This window comes from Acanthisitta chloris, unplaced genomic scaffold (assembly GCF_000695815.1).
Source record: "Acanthisitta chloris isolate BGI_N310 unplaced genomic scaffold, ASM69581v1 scaffold3217, whole genome shotgun sequence".
Taxonomy (NCBI): domain Eukaryota; kingdom Metazoa; phylum Chordata; class Aves; order Passeriformes; family Acanthisittidae; genus Acanthisitta; species Acanthisitta chloris.
In genome coordinates this window covers 69,987-88,387 of record NW_008684123.1, presented here as the reverse complement: position 1 = coordinate 88,387, position 18,401 = coordinate 69,987, and the positions used below count along the sequence as shown (strand labels likewise).

Sequence of the window (18,401 nt, the reverse complement as noted above, 5' to 3'; positions counted from 1 at the left end):
GGTTTTGTGAGAAAACTCTATGTGACCTAGCAAGATCTGTTGTGCCTCTAGATTGATGCAAATTACAAATATCTGTAAGAACCGATAGAAAAAGTACCTTCAGTCGAGGTTTGCTATGATCCAGTGATGTAAGCCCATACATATAGTTTTCAGTTTGGGAAACACTAAATACACTTTTTCTTATTGCCTTATTTGAATGCCACACAGATGAGCTTTTCTTCACTGTGATTTTAATTTAGAAGTTGGTTCCTCTACAGAAAGCTGACAGCTTCTAAGCACTATTCTTGTTTCCCTGTCATAATCTATTTTAATAGGTATGATCTAGATGGCCCATATTTTATTTATGGTACAACAGGAACCACAGCTCAAAACACATGCCAAGACTGATAACAGCTATTAGAGGGAGTCAAGAGAGAGTTTTTTAAAAGAGAGATGAGAGACACACATGAAGCTACACACTTGACAGGTAGAAGCAGCACGCACTCTACAGGCTTTGAAATAAATATTTCTGCATCAAAGGAATGGCCAACCTTCCAAAAAAGTTCTCTAACAGAGACAAGCTACTGTGTGCTGATCAGGCTAAAGGCAGAGGACTTTCTGAAACTTGTTACTGGTGTTACTGTGCTAATCTAATGGATCTGAGCAGTAAATTAACAACTGCTTGCTGGCACTTGTCAAAAAAACCTGCTTGAACCATATTTAAGTCTTAACTCTGAATAACAGAAGCAAAATAGCAAAATTAGAAACTTTTTCATGTCATGTTTATTCATTGCTGTTGTTCTACCATAGTACATTTGTCTGCATATTTCAAGGCTGTACAAAGACTGGTGTTAATGCTTAATACCGACTAACAGACTAACCCAGTTCAGTCAATAATTTACCCCTCCTGCAACCAGAGATCAGATATATACCATGAACATGAGCAAAGAAATAGATGTGGTGAAAAAAACCAGAAGAAAAAAAATAGATAGAGAAGTAAACAAGGAAAAAAAATGTATGTTCATTATGAATGTGACTTTGAGTATTGTGTATCTTAACAGTGAAAACAACTCTTTATAATATTGTGGCTATACTAACCATGAAGTGGATGAGAAGGAGAGTACCAATGTTGTATTATTGGACAGTCTGGGAACAGAAGGGGTTATATCAAAAGACACTGTAAGTGTCACTGGTGGAGTATAGGTGTTACTGGTAGGGTGCTTGATCCTACAAACAATACTGGAATGGTGCTTACTACCATGGGTAATCTCCCAGGTCCAGACAGTAATGGTACAGACACTGGCACCAGGAGGAGGTGGCTTGTGCTTCCTGCTGCTTGGGGACCTCTAGAAGCTAATTTAGGTGCAGGCTGAGGCTAGAAGTTGTCTTCTGGCTGCTCTGAGCTGTATATCTGATTCACAAAGGCTGGCTCCAGGGCACTGAACTGTAGAGATCTGACCTACCTCTGCATATGCCAAATTCTTAGAACCTCTAAAGTTTTCCCTGGAATAATTCTGGACTGTACATTTCACAGAAACAGTGGACAGGCCAGTATATATCTGCAGGGGAAAAACACACCTTCTTTGAGACCCCTTTGCATCAGCCAAGCTGGGACAACAGCTGAAAGGCAAGGATGTAATAAACTCACTGTTCAACAAAGGTACTATGCAAGGTAGTAAGCCTTATGCATGTTAAGGTCTATGCTAGTTATGAACTTCATGTTGGTAGGAGAATGGACACAAATATTAAAGGGACACAACTTGTACCCATTTGTCAGTCAGCGCAAAAAAAAATGGTGAGAAGGCAGGCATAAGGGAAGAAGCAGTCTTACACAACCCTCTCCACCCACATGCTACTCATCTTCCCTTCTAGAAGATGTAACTATGCTGTCAGTATCACACAGGCCTATTTTAACCCAGAGCTAATGACAATTCTGCCTGAATGCAACCTTCTTAAAAAAAAAAAAAAAAAAAAAAAAAAAAGCAAGGCCCAAACAAACATGCAGTTATGACAACTTAAATTGATGAAGAGTCTCATCTACAAAACACAGTGAATAACATCAGTTAAGAGGTGGAGAGCCCCTCTGTAGCCATGCCATACTCATTGGGTCAAACACTTGATTTAAGAGTGGTGATCACCACATACCTAATATGTACATGAACTTAATCTTTTTTCAGAGGGTTCACAATTTTCCCCATGAAGAGTATATTGTTCTCCAAAGTTATGACCATTAAGAAGGGCCTGTTGAATCTAATGGTAGCTGGAACAGACATAGGCACAATCTCCATGCCTGTGGCAGCTGCTGCTTCGGTACCAGTCTCATCCACCTTTATCACAGCCTTATGAATAGCCTGCAAAGAAACAGACATGTTACATGTCAAGGGGGTACAAAACTACTCACCTAAATAAGCATGTGAGTGAAAAGTGCCTGAAGAAGTTATTAGTAAGAAACAAGCATCAGATGGACAGGTGTGAGTCCACTACATAAAGACAGCAAAGCTGGGGGAAAAAAAATCAGCAAGCTACATGCAGCATAGCTTTCTGGCCCCAGAGAGGAAAAGTTCATCTCCAGTGGAGTGGTATGTCCCTGCTATTGAAAACATTTGCTTTGTTTCTTTTCTTATTCCCTGTACCCACTCATGGAGATCTGTACAGCTAGACAAAATTTTAAGAGAGTAAGATCATATTTAACTGTCTGTTAAAAGTTCACATAGTTGAAGAAATAACATGCAGATTAGTACAATGAATAGCATTCTGAAATCCTGTTTCCTGTGGTCCTTCATGTCTTGGGAAAAATGGGAGCAAAGGAGAAGGGCCGAAAATGGAGGGCTAGAGTAGACAAACATAAGATTTACCTTGAAAAATCAAGACATTGACAGATCCTGATTCACTAATGCCTGCCTAAGGTCATGAGGGCAGTTGTTTCTCCATATTAAACAATGAAATTTGCACTGATTGTCACCTTTAAACTCTATTGAAGTATAACTTATCTCTAGCTTTTGCCTGGGCCTGGCACTAATAAGGGTCATTGCTCATAGGCTTGAAGTCAAATGTTTATAATAACTACATTTTCCTTTCCTGTCAACAGTTTAAAATCAAGCAGAGCTTTTCCTCTTCCCTCCCCTCCATAAAACGCAAGAAGTGATACATCCTACAGCTCTCTACTTGCCCACAAACAGGCTAAAGAAGGCAGACATGAACAGAAGCAGCAACATAGTGACTGTAACAACATAGAATCATAGAATCAATCCGGTTGGAAGAGACCTCAAAGATCATCAAGTCCAACACTACCGTCCTTACTAGACCATGGCACTAAGTGTCACATCCAGTCTCGTCTGGATGTAGCACTTAGGCATGTGGCACTTAGGCATCGTGGCACTGCACATGCTGCAGGAAGGTACCTAGGTGTGGATAGATGACAATTTGGTCTAACCTGTTTTATAAAGTTGCCTCATTCAGGTCAAAATGGCCTTTTAGACTAAAAAATTGCAGACATATAACCTGCTCCAACCCAATTGCTCTTAGAGCATAAATACTCTGCACGCCAACAGCAGCCCTTTCATGTGAAGCAAAGCCTCTTTACGTGACTTTTGCATCATGAATAGTTATACAGAATGTGATGCAAGTATCGGTAACCATAAAACAAAAAGCAGTATGACTTACCTGGGAAATCCTGTGCTGGGGCTGCCCAGTGATCCCAGACAGGTCAGCCTTATCAGTGAATAAATCCATAATGCCCATTCTATATAAGATCTCTTTCAGGTCATATGTCCCATAAAGAGTGAATTTTGGAAGATACAAATTTACTGAGCTGCCAGAAAAGAAATTCAAGGATATGGTGAAACATTTCATGAGGTATCACAGAATAACATAGACTCACAACAGAAGAATTTTGTTTTCTCTTTAAAGATATTTTGTCTGCAGGCTCTCTCTAGCCTACATAGGCTGCATACATTGACATTCATTTGGGGAGAAGAAAAGAAGGTTTATAACAATGCTGGAAGGCTGGTTGAGAGGACAGGGTTGGAGATTGCTGGCTAACAGTCTACAGTAAGCCAACAAATGAACAGTGAGACTGAGCCAGTGATCATTCAGCACAATGTTATAGCTCTACCTCCCTAGCTTTATCTAACATTTTCAGAAGTTAGTGATCTTTTGTGCTATCTGCTGGAAGCATCTTCGTCATGTCCCATTACTGAGGATGCAGAGGATTCACCTTGTGATAAAATTGCTCCTTTAGGTGCCTCGGGCTGAGCACCAAAAAATATCCCACACGTCTACGTTCATGGGTTACTCTGGGGGGAAAAAAGAGTTGGCCTTGTGGATTTATCATATAAATCAGGACAGAGAAAACAAAAATATATACCAAAGAAGCAGGACAAGAGTTGGTAGTGGTGGAATGGATAACAAAGTAAAAAATAAAAACACATTGACATAATATAGTTAATCAATAGATAATTATTTTTCTATGTCAAGCTCAATGTCTGATTCATTCATTTTTAAGTAACTACTTAGCTGCTTTCCATAAATTAACCACAGCTCAACACTTCTGACCCATTTATTCCTTGCTCTTTCCATAAGGATCCAACAATTACTTTTCAAAGGTTTCACCCAACATTTACAGCTAGAAGCAGCAAAAAGAAACAGAGGTTAGTGATAGTCCTGACGCTGGGTACTGTCTTCTGGTGAGAAACCAGGACAACTCTCCAGGGCTCTAGGTCAGGGAGATGTGGGGCACTTAATAACACTAGGCAAAGAACAAGCCATCCAGTGGACAAGTGGGAATGAAAGGGCCCACCCATTATCTCCAGTGCTGCACAGCATCTAATGCCAAATCTGGCTGGTACTCAAAAATGAGAGTACCAGTGCATTGATAACAGGTTGCTGACCTTTTACTTCTGCCTAATTTCAGTCTGTGCTGATTGCTGTCCCAAATGAGGACGCAACTATCGTTGAATTGTCTGTCTTGCTGCTGTGTAAAGACACTCCTTCATGAGCCCCCACTTGCTTTTAATATGGGGGAAAGGGAAAGCCATAGACACACAGTTAACAATGCAACCAGGAAGGAAGCACTGGGATGCACTTTGCAGAAGTGAAAGTGATGTTTTCTCCACAGTCCAGCCATTAAATATACCTCAGTTGCCTGTACTGGTAATATTTTGATACTCTACCCTGTTCAGCAGCCAACAGTAATGAAACATGTCCCTCACAATAATTCTGCAACTCATATCAACATTTGTTTGCAGACAGAGAAACAGAGACCAACATAACATGCCCACAGACCTTAAAACATTCCATATCCTACTTCAAATTCATTTAATTAGACCTCCCAGAGGTTCCAAATAATAGCAGAGGCAGGAAGTTGCTTTGAAAACCAGAGGGAAAAGGAGGAGATTGTTCCATTAATTTGCAAGAGAGAATGGTCATGATGACAAATGGGGAGCAGCACGAAACAAACTCATCTTTGACAGTGATGCTTTTTCATATCATAAGACGGAGATGGAAATATAAGTACCCTCAATTGTATTTATTGCTTTTCTAATCGTTTTCAAGGCAATCATGTTTCTTTGACAAAATTATATGGAAGTCTCTTGATTCATCAGTTTTTTGCCCTACAGTAACAATCCACATAGCTGCTCCCAGAAGCTTCAAAACTGTAAAGGTGCACAGAGAATTACATACTTTTTCCTGGGATTTTTTTTCAAATAAAAAGAAAATAATTTATTTATTGTTAAATCTTAAGGTTTAACAACGAATTAGAGTTAAGAGCATGACACTGGTTTGGGGTTTCTGTATTAGGATGTAATTTTTGTCTTGAGAAGGGATCATCCAAAATGTGTAAGTGTGAAGATCACTAACTTGACACACCAAATTCATGAATGAACACAAGGGCTTGATACTATAGAAATGTTGCCTCTATGCTTGTGCACATATTTTGTCCCATGAAAGGCTACTACTATACATGACACTAAGTAAAGAAAGGCTAAAATTGTTTTTAGAAAGCATATAATCTTTCTGCCTTCTACTCAAAGTTACCTTGAAATGAGTGTCATTTTTCCTTCTAAAGTTCTCAGAGAGCCTGGACACAGTTGCTCTGCAATGTGCCAGCTGCTCCATACTGGCATTGAGCTTTGCCCTCACAATTGCCAACTTTATTTCAGCATTAACTGTGCAATTATTGCAATTTTAATAGGCAGAAAAGGACAAAGATACAAGAAAAAAGAGGTGAAGTACTAGAAATTAACTTGCAAATAGGAGAAGGCAGCAGACCTCCTCCCCCCAAAAAAGTGACAAGAGGTCAAAGTCCAAAAACTGGAGCTTATTGGGAGTTGAAGATAGGAAACAAAATGCAGAAATGGCAAGAGTCCTAAAGCTGTGAAGGTTTTCAGTGCATGCAGTACTGAATGTGAAAACACAGGGACACCAGGGAGCCAGATTCAACTTTAGTCAGTGGGAATTCTTCTATAGGTTATTAACTGAACTAAAAATGTTATCCTGATTTTGTCATAGCCCAACACATTTGTTTCCTTGCATACCATCTGAACCAAGAACTATAGAATTTTACCTTTTTGTGACTAATGTCCTCCACCTTGACATACGTTCACAAGACAATCTTTTATCCAGCTTCCTCATTCTTCCTTGATCAGGCAGAATAAAAAATGCTGAAGCACCTCCTTTGTAATCCATTTGCACCACAGTAGAAGACAGCTGCTCATCATAGCCATGCTTGAACAGGCCCATTCCAAACATCATCGGGACTTCAACAGCCTTGTTCCCATCCACAAAGAATTTGCTCCTTTTAGTGTATTTTGGATCAAAAGGTTTTTCCCATTCAGCTTGAAATATAAGAGACAGAGTTACAGGATATTTTGAGGACATGAAACCATAGGACATATTGCCATAGGACACATTCTTAGATGACAGAAACTGGTACAGTTGTTTCAGCTTCAAAGACCAACCAGTTTGCAATGATCACTTGATCTTACTGAATCCTCAGAATAATTCAATAGCAACACACAGTAGGTAGAGTGTGATGTAAAAAAAACCCCTCCTTCAGATCTTACAGTAGGTTGCAAAATCCTTCATCTAGATGAGGTATCAAGTGTTCTACCTTGCAGTTTTACTATGTGACAACAGTTTTAAGGAGCCTCATATGATGCAGCCTTTAACTGAGCTCAGAAGAAGATTCTCTCCTTTCCTTATTCCCAGAACAAAATAGATTTGTGGAAGGTGACATGAGGTATAAATTCTCCAGAGAAATTAAGGGATCTGGGTTAGTTGCAGAGAGAAGGTATCTCACTTTGGCTGATGACAAATAAAGTCAAGAACAGCTTAATTCTACCAGACCTCTGGGTTAAGAAAGAAAACATAACAATATCAGAAACTTTTACCACTGTCATCTTCACAATATGAAATTTCCAAAGGCTCCTCACTTAGTCAAGGGGAAACTGTCTACATTGACATGCTCTGTACAACTACCTGAAAGGAGGTTGTAGTGAAGTGGGGGTCAGCCTCTTCTCCAATGCAATTAGCACTAGGATAAGAGGAAATGGCCTCAAGTAGTTCCAGGTGAAATTCAGGTTCGACATCAGGAAGAATTTCTTCACTGAAAGGCTTGTCAAGCATTTGAACATGCTGGTCAGGGACATGGTGGACTCACCATACCTGGAAGAGTTCAAGAAATGACTGGACGTGACACTTAGTGTTATGGTTTAGTGGGCATAGTGGTGTTGGTCAAAGATTGGACTCAATGATCTTGGAGATCTTTTCCAACTTTAAAGATTCTATGATTCTATAAATACTCAAGAATCTCCTCCTCCAAGCACAGAAGTGATGCATCCCAGCAAAGAGGAAGCCAGGCAAAAATGCCAGGAGTCCTGCAAGAATGAACAAGATGATCCTGGACAAACTCGAAGACAAACAAGTATTCTGCAGAGGGTGAAAGCAAAGACAGGTAAACTGGGAGATATAGAAAGAGGTTTTCAGAGGGGCCAGGGATTAGGTTAGGAGAGTTAGACGTGTGATATCATTAAATATGGCCAGGGACATGGAGGGAAATAAGAAAAGCTTCTATAGTTATAATGATGATAAAACAAAGACTAGGGAAAATGTGGGCCCTCTCCAGAAGGAAAAATGAAACCTGGTTAATCTGTAGAAGGTCGAGGTACTCAATGATGGTTTTTGCCTTAGTCTTCATTGGCAAGTGCTCCAGGCACACCACCCAAGTCACAGAAGGCACAGGCAGGGACTGGGAGAATTAAGAACTTCCCACTGTAGGAGAAGATCAGGTTCAAGACCATCTAAGGAACCTGAAGAAGCAGATGTCCATGGCACCTGATGAAATGTACCTGAAGCTCCTGGGGGAAATGTTGGATGAGGTGGCAAAGCCACTATCCATCATATTTGAGAAGCTGTGGTAGTCCAGGAAGTTCCCACTGACTGGAAAAGGGGAACCATAGCCCTTACTTTTAAAAAGCAAAAATACCCAGAGAGCCAGAGAACCACCAGTCAGTCTCACCTGACATGGCAAGATCATGGAGCAGATTCTCCTGGAAACTATGCTAATACACGTGGACAATTAAGAAGTGATTGGTGACTAACAACACTGATTCACTAAGGGCAAATTGTTCTAAAAAAAGAGTAATTGATGTCATCTACCTGGAGCTGTGTAAAGCATTTGACACTGTCCCGCATGGCATCCTCATGTCTAAACTGGAGAGATGGATTTGACAGAAGATCTGCTCAGTGGATACGAACTGGCTGTACGGTCACATCTGAAGGGTTGCAGCCAATGGCTTGATGTCCAAGACAAGACCGGTGGTAGGTGGCATTCCTCAGGGTTCGGTGTTAGGACCAGTGCTGTTCAACATTTTTGTTGGTGACACAAACACTGGGACTGAATGCACCCTCAGCAGGTTTGTCAACACCAAGTTCTGTGGTGCAGTCAACATGCTGGAAGGAAGGGAGGCCATCCAGGGGGAGCATGACAGGCTTGAGAGGTGGCCCCATTGGATCCTCATGAGTTCAACAAGGCCAAGTGCAAGGTCCTACATGTGGGTTGGGGCAATCTCAAGCACAAATACAGGCTGGGTGGAGAAGGGCTGAGTTGAGAGCACACCCCCAGGAGAAGGATTTGGGGTGTTGGTCGATGAGAAACTCAACATGACCCAGCAACACATACTCACAGCCCAGAAAGTCAACCATATTCTGGGCTATGTCAAAAGCAGAGTGACCAGCAGGTTGAAGGTAGTGATTCTTCTCCTCTGCTCCAATCTGGTGAGATCCCACCTGAAGTACTGCCTTTAGCTCCAGGATCTCCAACACAGGAAGGATATGGGCCTGTTGGAGCAACTCCAGGTCTGTGTCATGAAGATGATCAGAGGCTGGAGCACCTCTCCTATGAAAACAGGCTGAGAATGTCGGGGTTGTTCAGCCTGGAGAAGAGAAGGCTGTGGGGAGACCTTAGAGCCCCTTCCGGTACCTAAAGGGGGCCTATAAAAATTAGATGGGGAGAGAATTTTTACACAGGCAGATAGTAATAGGACAAAGGGGAATGACTTTAAACTGAAAGAGGCAGATTTATATTAGCTATAAGGAAGAAATTCTTCACTATGACAGTGGTGAGACACAAGAACAGGTTGCCCAGAGAAGTTTTATATGCTCCATCCCTGGAGGTGATCAAGGCCAGGTTGGATGGGTCTTTGAACAAAGTGGAAGATGTCCTTGTCCATGGCAGGGGATTGGAACCTGATGATCTTTAAGGTCCCTTCCAACATGAACCATGATAGTCATTTATGACACAGAGATGATATTCACTAATACTTTCCTTCTATTTCAAGGAAACTCCTATCCCTATGCTCACTACTACCTTAGGGGTCTACTTTCTAGGGATGGCACCTTTCTCAGATGCTTCATAGTGGTCAAGAGGAAAAATTAACTTTGAGGTATGCTTGATAAGGGATGGCTGTAATATAGTGGAATAAAATGCCTACTGGCTGAGAGCCAGGAAAATATTGATAGACTTTTGTCCTTAGAGAAGGACTTCTGTACTACACTACAGCAGATAAAAAGAGGGAGGAGAGTTACAATACCGTGCAAGGAAGGTTGTAATGCATAAACAGTGGACAAGAGCCTAGAAGTACAGACTTATAGAGCTGACTGAGCTTTAGAGATCCTCTCCAGATTAATCCCAGCCTTTAGATTGTTAACCCCCTCTCAGTTTCAATATAAAAAATTGTTGTTATATTATTGTTATTAATGTTATTCTTAATCTACTTTCTTTCAAATTGAGGAGCAAAAACTGAAAGTCCATCACCTTTGGTGGAGCTGGGAAACCATTTCAGTTAGAAAACATCTGATTTTTAAAAAAACACCTTATTTTTAGAACATGTGAAAGTTAACTGTAATACAAGGTTTCTTAATACCAGGTTTCTCAGGCTTTTGTCCCCATTGTGCTACTAAATTGCTCCTTCTGCAAACACCTTTCAGGAAAAGAAAAATCAATAGGGTTTTTTACCATTTTTGAAAGATGAGCCTGATGCTCAGTAAAAGTCTATCTTGAAAACATTATTTCAGACAAACAGATATGCTTTCAAGAGAATTAAGAAATATCAGTTATCTGTATTTCAATCAGCTCCATGTAGGTGTTGCCAAATCTTCAAAGATTAATACAAGGAGCAGAGACACAGATGAAAAGCAAAACAAACCAGAAATATGGCTCTTCATTTCTTTCAGGAGAAGCCTTATATTGGAGACTGGAAGCATCCAGGTTAACAGTTTTAAAAGAACAACATATCTTTTTAAAAAATAGAATCTCTAATACATCATCCCCATTTCAACTAAAAAGCTTGATGATATTTTCATCAAATACATTATGGAATATTATTTTTCTGAGTACCATTGTTTTGTTTTCAGCATACAAATAGCAAGAGAGAGCAGGTTTGAAAGAAGATGCAATATCTGTTATTAGACCACTGATTGAGCCTTACAGCCTTGATCCTCTTCTTCTCATTAGATCAGCAGTCTGAATAGCTCTGGGAAGATCTGTAGATTGTATCTAAGCAGACTGCACAAGTTAATTAAGAAAAACAAGCTTTTTGTCAATAGGCTTGTATTTGATACTGGTGGGTCCATCTCTTCACTGGAAAATATTAGAATCTGCAAATCAAAAAAAAAAGGTTTAAACCTATGCCTCTAGACACATCAGGACTACAGACATACTATTGGCAAAGGTATAGTTAGTAAAAAAATAAGGAGAGCATGAGTGTGAAACTAAAGCTATTGTTGCATGTTTAGTTTTGGATACAAGAACATGCTCAGTAATGGCAAAACTATGGAGTAGGTATTTTCTGTTTGGTAAGATACTAAGTTTTACTTTAACAGTGTTCTTTGAATTTAACTCTGAACTTGCTGAAAAAAAAAATCAGCTGAAGTGGATTTCAAATCATTCCTAGCCAGCAAAGCATTTAAGAAAGTGCTTGAACCTCACTAGGTTGTACAGGACTTTAGAGGCTTTACTGACTAGAAAGGTATTCTGAGTAGGTATTTTCTGTTTGGTAAGATACTAAGTTTTACTTTAACAGTGTTCTTTGAATTTAACTCTGAACTTGCTGAAAAAAAAAATCAGCTGAAGTGGATTTCAAATCATTCCTAGCCAGCAAAGCATTTAAGAAAGTGCTTGAACCTCACTAGGTTGTACAGGACTTTAGAGGCTTTACTGACTAGAAAGGTATTCTGCAATGTATATTTCATCTTCAGCATAGAAATTTATATATTAAAAGATATGGAAAAATTTGCCATATATTTTACTAGGATTTATCATCAGTGTCAAGCAGAAGATAATTTCCAATAGCTTTGTTTGTAATTAAGTGTAAGTGAGGACCAAAAGAAAATAAGATATGAGTCCATCCGCAAAACCATATTGCAAAAAAAGGTGATGAAGTCCAAGACTGACCTGAGGAAACAATTTATGAAATAGAAGGTTGTGATATGTATATCTTACCGTTAAAATAAATATAGCTAATAAGAAGAATTTCAGTAAGTGGATCAAGGTTATTTACGAGGTCCTTGATTTTCCCATTTGTTCTTTCTGCTACATATTGATTGATCCTTTGCTGAGCTTGATCAGCCTTCTTGAAGTTCATAGGATAAGCTTCTCCTTCATAGAAGTTTCTGAGATTATTTAAAAATTTATCTTGTGGCTTCAGTCGGTCAAGCACAAACAGAACATTTCCCATGTTCAGCTGTAACCCCCCATTCTTTCTGTTTACCATTTGCATGAGTTGACGATAACCTTCATGTATTTCATTTTCAGAAATCTGACGTGGGTTAAAGCTAAGGACCCTAAGAATCTGTGTCAGGGTGTCTGACCTGGCACCCAGAGTCAGCATTGCAAAGGCAGTAGAGATGCTCAAAGGAGAGAAGAAAACATTCCGACTGTTTTCACGAGAAGAAATCTCTTTGTAGAAACAACATGCAAATTGACAGACACTGTTCCTTACACTCTGCCATGGCATGTTTTGGTTTTCTTGGCGTCTTTCATTCTGGTTTCTTACCCCTTGCTGATTAGGCTCATAGCAGTAACTGTTGGAATTAATTCCAACAAGTAAAAGACACAGGAAAAACAACATCTTCATGTTTCTATGACTCTGTAATAGAACAAAAATGACATTTGGCTTACAAACCTTTCCACCTTGTATTTAGCAATACATCAACCCCTTCACTATACAGAGTTATCTTAGTACCAGTGACTTCAAGACACTTGAATGGAGGGATACTAGCTTTCTATTTCAAGGAAGCAGACTCTGGAAAATTACTCAACCTACTGAAGAGGTTATGTAATAATAAAATTAAAGTCAAAGAGAGATGAGGTAATACCAAAGACGCCCTCATTAAAGTTAGGCTACAGTCCCTTTGAAACTAAAAAGATAACATTGGAAAAAACAATGTGGCTTTAAGTGATAAAGAACTGTATATCAAAAGTACAGGCCTACAGAGCAGAAAGTAAGGGAGCCAGTCAGGAATAATCAGTCAAATTTGAAAATTTAACTGATGAAAAATCAAAGCAGAAGAAAGGCACAATATTCCTCCATTGTGAAAGTTAAAATATTGTGCATTTTTGAATGGGCTGCATGTAATCACATAGGCAGGCACCAAAGAGAAAGTAAATGCACTTGTTAATGAGGAAGCGCTGAACATTTACAGCCATTTCATAAAGCTTGAACAACTGAGCACAACTGGAAAGAAACCTTCCACATAACTAACAAAAGAGGGAAATAGCGATTAGGATGTTATTAAGACCCTGGAAATACAGTGCTACTTATTAAGAAAGGGAAAATGAGTATGTACACAGAATAGCAAATGGAAACAAGTGTGCCTGCTGCATGTAAAGGCATGTCTAGCCCAGTGACCAAAACGAATCACCTAAAAATAAAAGAAAAAGCAGAGGAAATACTAGAACAATCATGGTCTTTTATCATCAGAAAGATAGAAAAGTGAGATTTTGGCAGTGAAGGCTGTAATGTTTAAAGATGAAGAAGAATGAGTGAATTCTGGAGGAACAAAGATACTAAAAAACACCAATAGAGCAGGAAAGTCTTTTCCAGAGCAGCATGGAAACCATTCATTCCACATCTGTGGCAATACTTTTACCTCTAGAAATTAATAATGTATCACAACTGGATCAATAACTTTTGTCAACATGGAAAAAGAAAATAAAGTTGTGGAATGTCTGGAAATCCAGAACATTCTCCTGTGGTATGTGACCATTTTACCTACAGAAACCTTCATAAAACAAAAGTATTGTCTAGAGGAAAATGTAAGGATTTTCAAAGGGGAAAAATATCTTAGGTTTCTGACTTTCACTGAGAAATGCAGACTCTGCCTTGGAAAATCATTGAACCCTTATCAGCTTCCACCATGACCCCACATTTGTGTTCTCCACTTTCAAGCCTCTCACTTCTCCAAACCCAGTGAACTCAGAATGTTGACCTCTGCTTTATTAATAGATGCCCTAAATATTCCTTAATTCCTTATGTCCTCCACTTTGAATGTGGAGGACATAGAAATACTACTGTTGTTATGAAGGGCCTGAAGCCCATGACAAACCACTTTCAGACAGTTCACTTGCATATCTAGAACACATTTCAATATAAGTTCTTTGATTTCCACCATCACTCTTACTCTAATTATTTTAGCCACAGTTTCTTTTTTTTTCAAACTCTCTAGATGCTTTAGAGACCAATCCTTAAGTCTCCACTTCCATTTCATTTCATGTCCTACATTTGTTATTGCTCTCAATTTGCTTCATTTAAAACATTTAGAAATGCAGTTTTCCTAAGGAGAGTTATGCCATATAAACATGTTATCTCACAGAGAACTTATTTTTTTATTTTAAATCCCCCCCAAACCTCACTAAAACAATAAAAAACTTGAATATGAACAGGATAATTTCTGAATTGATTATTCAAAAACTGTTGTCCTGCATATAATGTTCAAAAAATTTTCCACAGGAAAAAAAACTGCATTACTTACAGTACAGCCAAAAGGGTCCTGTTGTATTCGCCAGGTCTGCACAGGTCCTTGCTCAGTTGTTTATGCTGCTGAACACAAAGCAGGGTATCCTCTAGTAAAGGTTAAGATCATCTAAGGGCTGACTCATACATTATAATTTTAGAGATTAGTATGATGTCGAAACTAGTTTTACTGGACACTTAACTTTACTGAATATGTTTCACACGTGACTTTTTATTATTCATGACTATCTGATCATGCTGGTTAGATTCAAACCCATTTTCCTCAAATTGAACTTGCTGTTTCTTAATATCAAACATTCATACAGATCTCAGTTGCCCAAATCTACTGTTTTATGAACAAGAGAATCATCAGATGTAATTACTTCAGAGTAGTATCTTGAAGATAATTTCCAGCGACTACAGCATTGCTGCCACTAAGGCAGGAGGGCAAGGCTTGATGCACAGGGACAATCTGAATTTTTGTGACCTAGGCTGCTTTGTCTCCTGCATATCCATGATTGGGATTGACTGTCTCCAGGTGAAGCCAGTGATGATTCAAATAGGTGCAGGGTTTAAAACACTGTTTTGCTACATTAGTGAATGCTGCCATGTGTGTTCCTAAGTATCCACTCCCAGATGGGGAATCCACTGGCAGCAAGAGCTGTGATAGTGACTCCTGGGCTACTTGCATGGCCCTGTTCTCAGGCAAGAAGAATGTGGCTGGGATGCCACTGAATGCAGGTGATCCCAGTTACAAGCATGGCCTGGGGACAGAGGGTGGAAGCCTAGAAACATGGGTGTTAAATAGAGCAAGTCCTTAGATCAGCTTACTATCTTGTGATCTGAGATGTGGGGAGCGGGCCCCTCTGATCATGTGCCAAGTTCAGCTGGGTCACATCAGACTGGCAACCTGTGCTTAGCTGTACTCCTGGGTGCAGAATGCCAGAAGCATTGAAGAAGGGAACTCTGGGTACTACATAGTTCAATCCCTTGCTCAAAGCAGAGTCATCTACAGTGAGTTGCTCAGGATGGTGTCCAGCTGGGCTTCGAATTCCTCCAACAATGGAGGCTCCACAATCTCTCTGTGTGATCTCTCATTTTCAGTGTTTGACAACACTGACACTAAAACATGTTTTCTCTACATTTAAATGGAATTGCATTTTAATTTGTGCTTGTTGCCCCTTGCCCTGACACTGGATGTCAATGAGCAGAGGCTATCTTGTCTCATTAAAACTCAGGTATTTATACAAATTGTTGAGATCTCTACAGGCCTTTTTTACTTTGGGCTAAACATTTCCAGCTCTGTCAGCCTCTCCTCATATGTCAGATGCTGCCATTGTTCAGTCACCATTGTGCCAGTTTACTGGAGTCACTCCAGTAAGTACATGTCCTTCTTGCATTGTGGAGTCCATGACTGGATGCAGCACTCCAAATGCATACACCAAGGATGAGGAGAGAGGAAGAATCACTTGGCTTGACCTTCAGGCAATACTCTTCTTAATGCAGCTCAAGTACATAGAACTATGGAATCATAGAATCACAGAATGGTTTGGGTTGGAAGGGACCTTAAAGATCATCTAGTTGCAACCCCACTGCCCTGGGCAGGGACATCTTCCACTATACCAGGTTTCTCAAAGCCCCATCCAATCTGACCTTGAGCACTTCCAGGGATGGAGCATCCATAACTTCTCTGGACAACCTGTTCCAGTGTCTGACCACCCTCACGGTGAAGACTTTCTTCCTTATATCTAGTCTAAACCTACCCTCTTTCAGATGGAATCAGTTCCCCTTGTCCTGCCACCTCCTACTATTATAAAAAGTCCCTCTCCAGCTCTTCTGTAGGACCTTTTAGGTATTAAAAGGCTGCAGTTAAGTCACCCCTACATCACCTTTTTTCCAGGCTGAACAACTCCAACTCTTTCAGCCTCTCTTCATAGGAGAGATGCCTCAGCCCTCTAATTATTTTTGTAGTCCTTGTCTGGACATGTTCACATCCTTCTTATGCTGGGTATTCCACAGCTGGATGCAGCACTCCAGGTGGAGTCTCACCAGAGCAGAGTAGAGGGGCAGGATCACCTCCCTGGACCTGCTGGCCACACTCCTTTTGATGCAGCCCAGGGCATGATTGGCTTTCTCCGCTGCAAGTGCACATTGCTGGCTCATGTCCAGCCTCTCATCCACCAGCCCCCCCAAGTCCTTCTCAGGAGGGCTGCTCTCAAACTCTTCATGCCCCAGCTTGTACTGATACCCTGACCCAACTGCAGCACTTTGCACTTGGTCTTATTTAACCTCAGGAGATTCCCATAAGCCCACTTCTCAAGCTTGTCCAGGTCCCTCTGGATGGCATCCTGTCCTTCAGGTGTGGCAACCACACCACTCAGCTTGGTGTCGTTGTCTGCATTTCCTCCAAGAGTTTACTGCTGGCTCATGGTTAACTTGGTGTCCACCAGAGCACAGCATATAATTTTCTAGAACTAGTATATTTTTTTTTGCTCATTTTCTCATTTTTTCCCTTCAAAATGCAAACATTTTTGGGAAGGGGCCAAGCCTTACTATACAAAACACAGAGTGTTCATCTTGATGCTGTTTCTAAGCATGATTGAAATACTAGCCACAATAACAACATTTTCTGTGAGGCAAAGATGCAACCAGTGAAAGCTGCTGATGATTACAACCTATCAAACGACTCAACAGATTGCAAAAAAACCCACTTTGAATAGGTTAGTTATGACCTAAAACTTGAGAAATAGAAGGCTTTGAGGCAGGATACTGGACTCACACACAGTATGTTCTTCACACATACAACTCATCTGAAAGAGTATTTGAGATATCATTTTCACTGCTTCTTGTATAAATAAGAGCCAAGAATCTCACTTAGAGCTAACTTTTAATAATGGGCTGCAGTTTTCATGGTATATAAAACCCGATTTCTGATGAAGGAAGGAAGGAAGCCCAATTAAATACAGACGCCATACTAATGACAAGGTGACGGATGAATGACTAAGATTTGAACACACCTAGACCACACCTCAGAACACTTGCAGGAGAAAGCCTGTTGATGAACATGGAAAAGCCTGCCCTATGATTGGAAAGAAAGCAGAGAAAATCAATATAGGATCAATTTCTATGAATAATGTGAATCTCTGGACACTAATATTAAAGGAAATCCAAATTTTTCTTTCATCTGTTCCCAGTGTCAAGCCATGAGAGGAAGGAAGGTAAAGGAAAGGGTAACAGGTCTTGACCCAGCTAGCTGTATGTTTTCTGTATTCTATGAAAAATCTTCAACAACCATAAACAAAAATTTGCATCTTAAGTAAAACAGAATACTGATTTATAATAATTCAGCCATTTTGTTCAGTTTTGAGGATAGGAATATTCCAAAATAACGTTGCATGTGTTGAAGATATGATATGGATAGTGAACAGGAAGTTTCCTCACTTACATTAGGGGCTTTTCTAAAGGTTCCTTCCTATGGCTCTTACATAGTTAGCACTGAATTGTTCATAGGTACTTAAGCCCCAGTTGGCAAAATTTACTGTAAATACATCTGCTTTGAGCAAAGAGGTTGAAAGAGGTTTGTTTATGCAAGGTTCCACTCTTTGCTATATATAGTAACTACCGGTGGCATGAGTAGGGAACTCTACTGCATAAACAAGGCCCCAGAGCCTCTCCTTAGCCTATGCTAAACCACAGATACCAGGTGTGTATGTATCTTCAAAGAGATGGAAGAATTTCTTAATTTGTTGGCCCATTGAAACTAAAGCACTTCCTCATAACCATAATTACAGAGGGAGGCAACAGGGACTGAAAACAAATTTACATTAAGTTGTTCTTTTCTGGACCTAGCAATACTTTCTCCTGAAAACATAATAGGGGAGAGTGCGCAGCCTATGCAAACAGTAAGGT

The 18,401-nt window shown here is 40.0% G+C and overlaps 1 protein-coding gene across 1 annotated transcript; it reads right to left on the bottom strand.

Moving 5' to 3' along the window:
* Positions 1-2,141: 2,141 nt before the first annotated feature.
* LOC103806484 (alpha-1-antiproteinase F-like) lies at positions 2,142-12,494 on the bottom strand. The gene is made up of 4 exons (XM_009079179.1): positions 11,981-12,494; positions 6,545-6,815; positions 3,643-3,790; positions 2,142-2,330 (listed from the first exon to the last, which is right to left on the bottom strand). The coding sequence occupies exons 1-4, from the start codon at positions 12,492-12,494 to the stop codon at positions 2,142-2,144; spliced, it is 1,122 nt and encodes a 373-aa protein (XP_009077427.1).
* Between the last annotated feature and the right edge of the window lie 5,907 nt (positions 12,495-18,401).

Excerpts from the sequence above, each read along its gene's own strand:
- LOC103806484 (XM_009079179.1), bottom strand. The coding sequence starts at position 12,494 with ATGCCATGGCAGAGTGTAAGGAACAGTGTCTGTCAATTTGCATGTTGT. Across the intron at positions 6,816-11,980 it reads TAGCTATATTTATTTTAACG|CTGAATGGGAAAAACCTTTT; the intron begins GTAAGATATACA and ends TTATATTTCAAG. Across the intron at positions 2,331-3,642 it reads CCCAGCACAGGATTTCCCAG|GCTATTCATAAGGCTGTGAT; the intron begins GTAAGTCATACT and ends GTTTCTTTGCAG.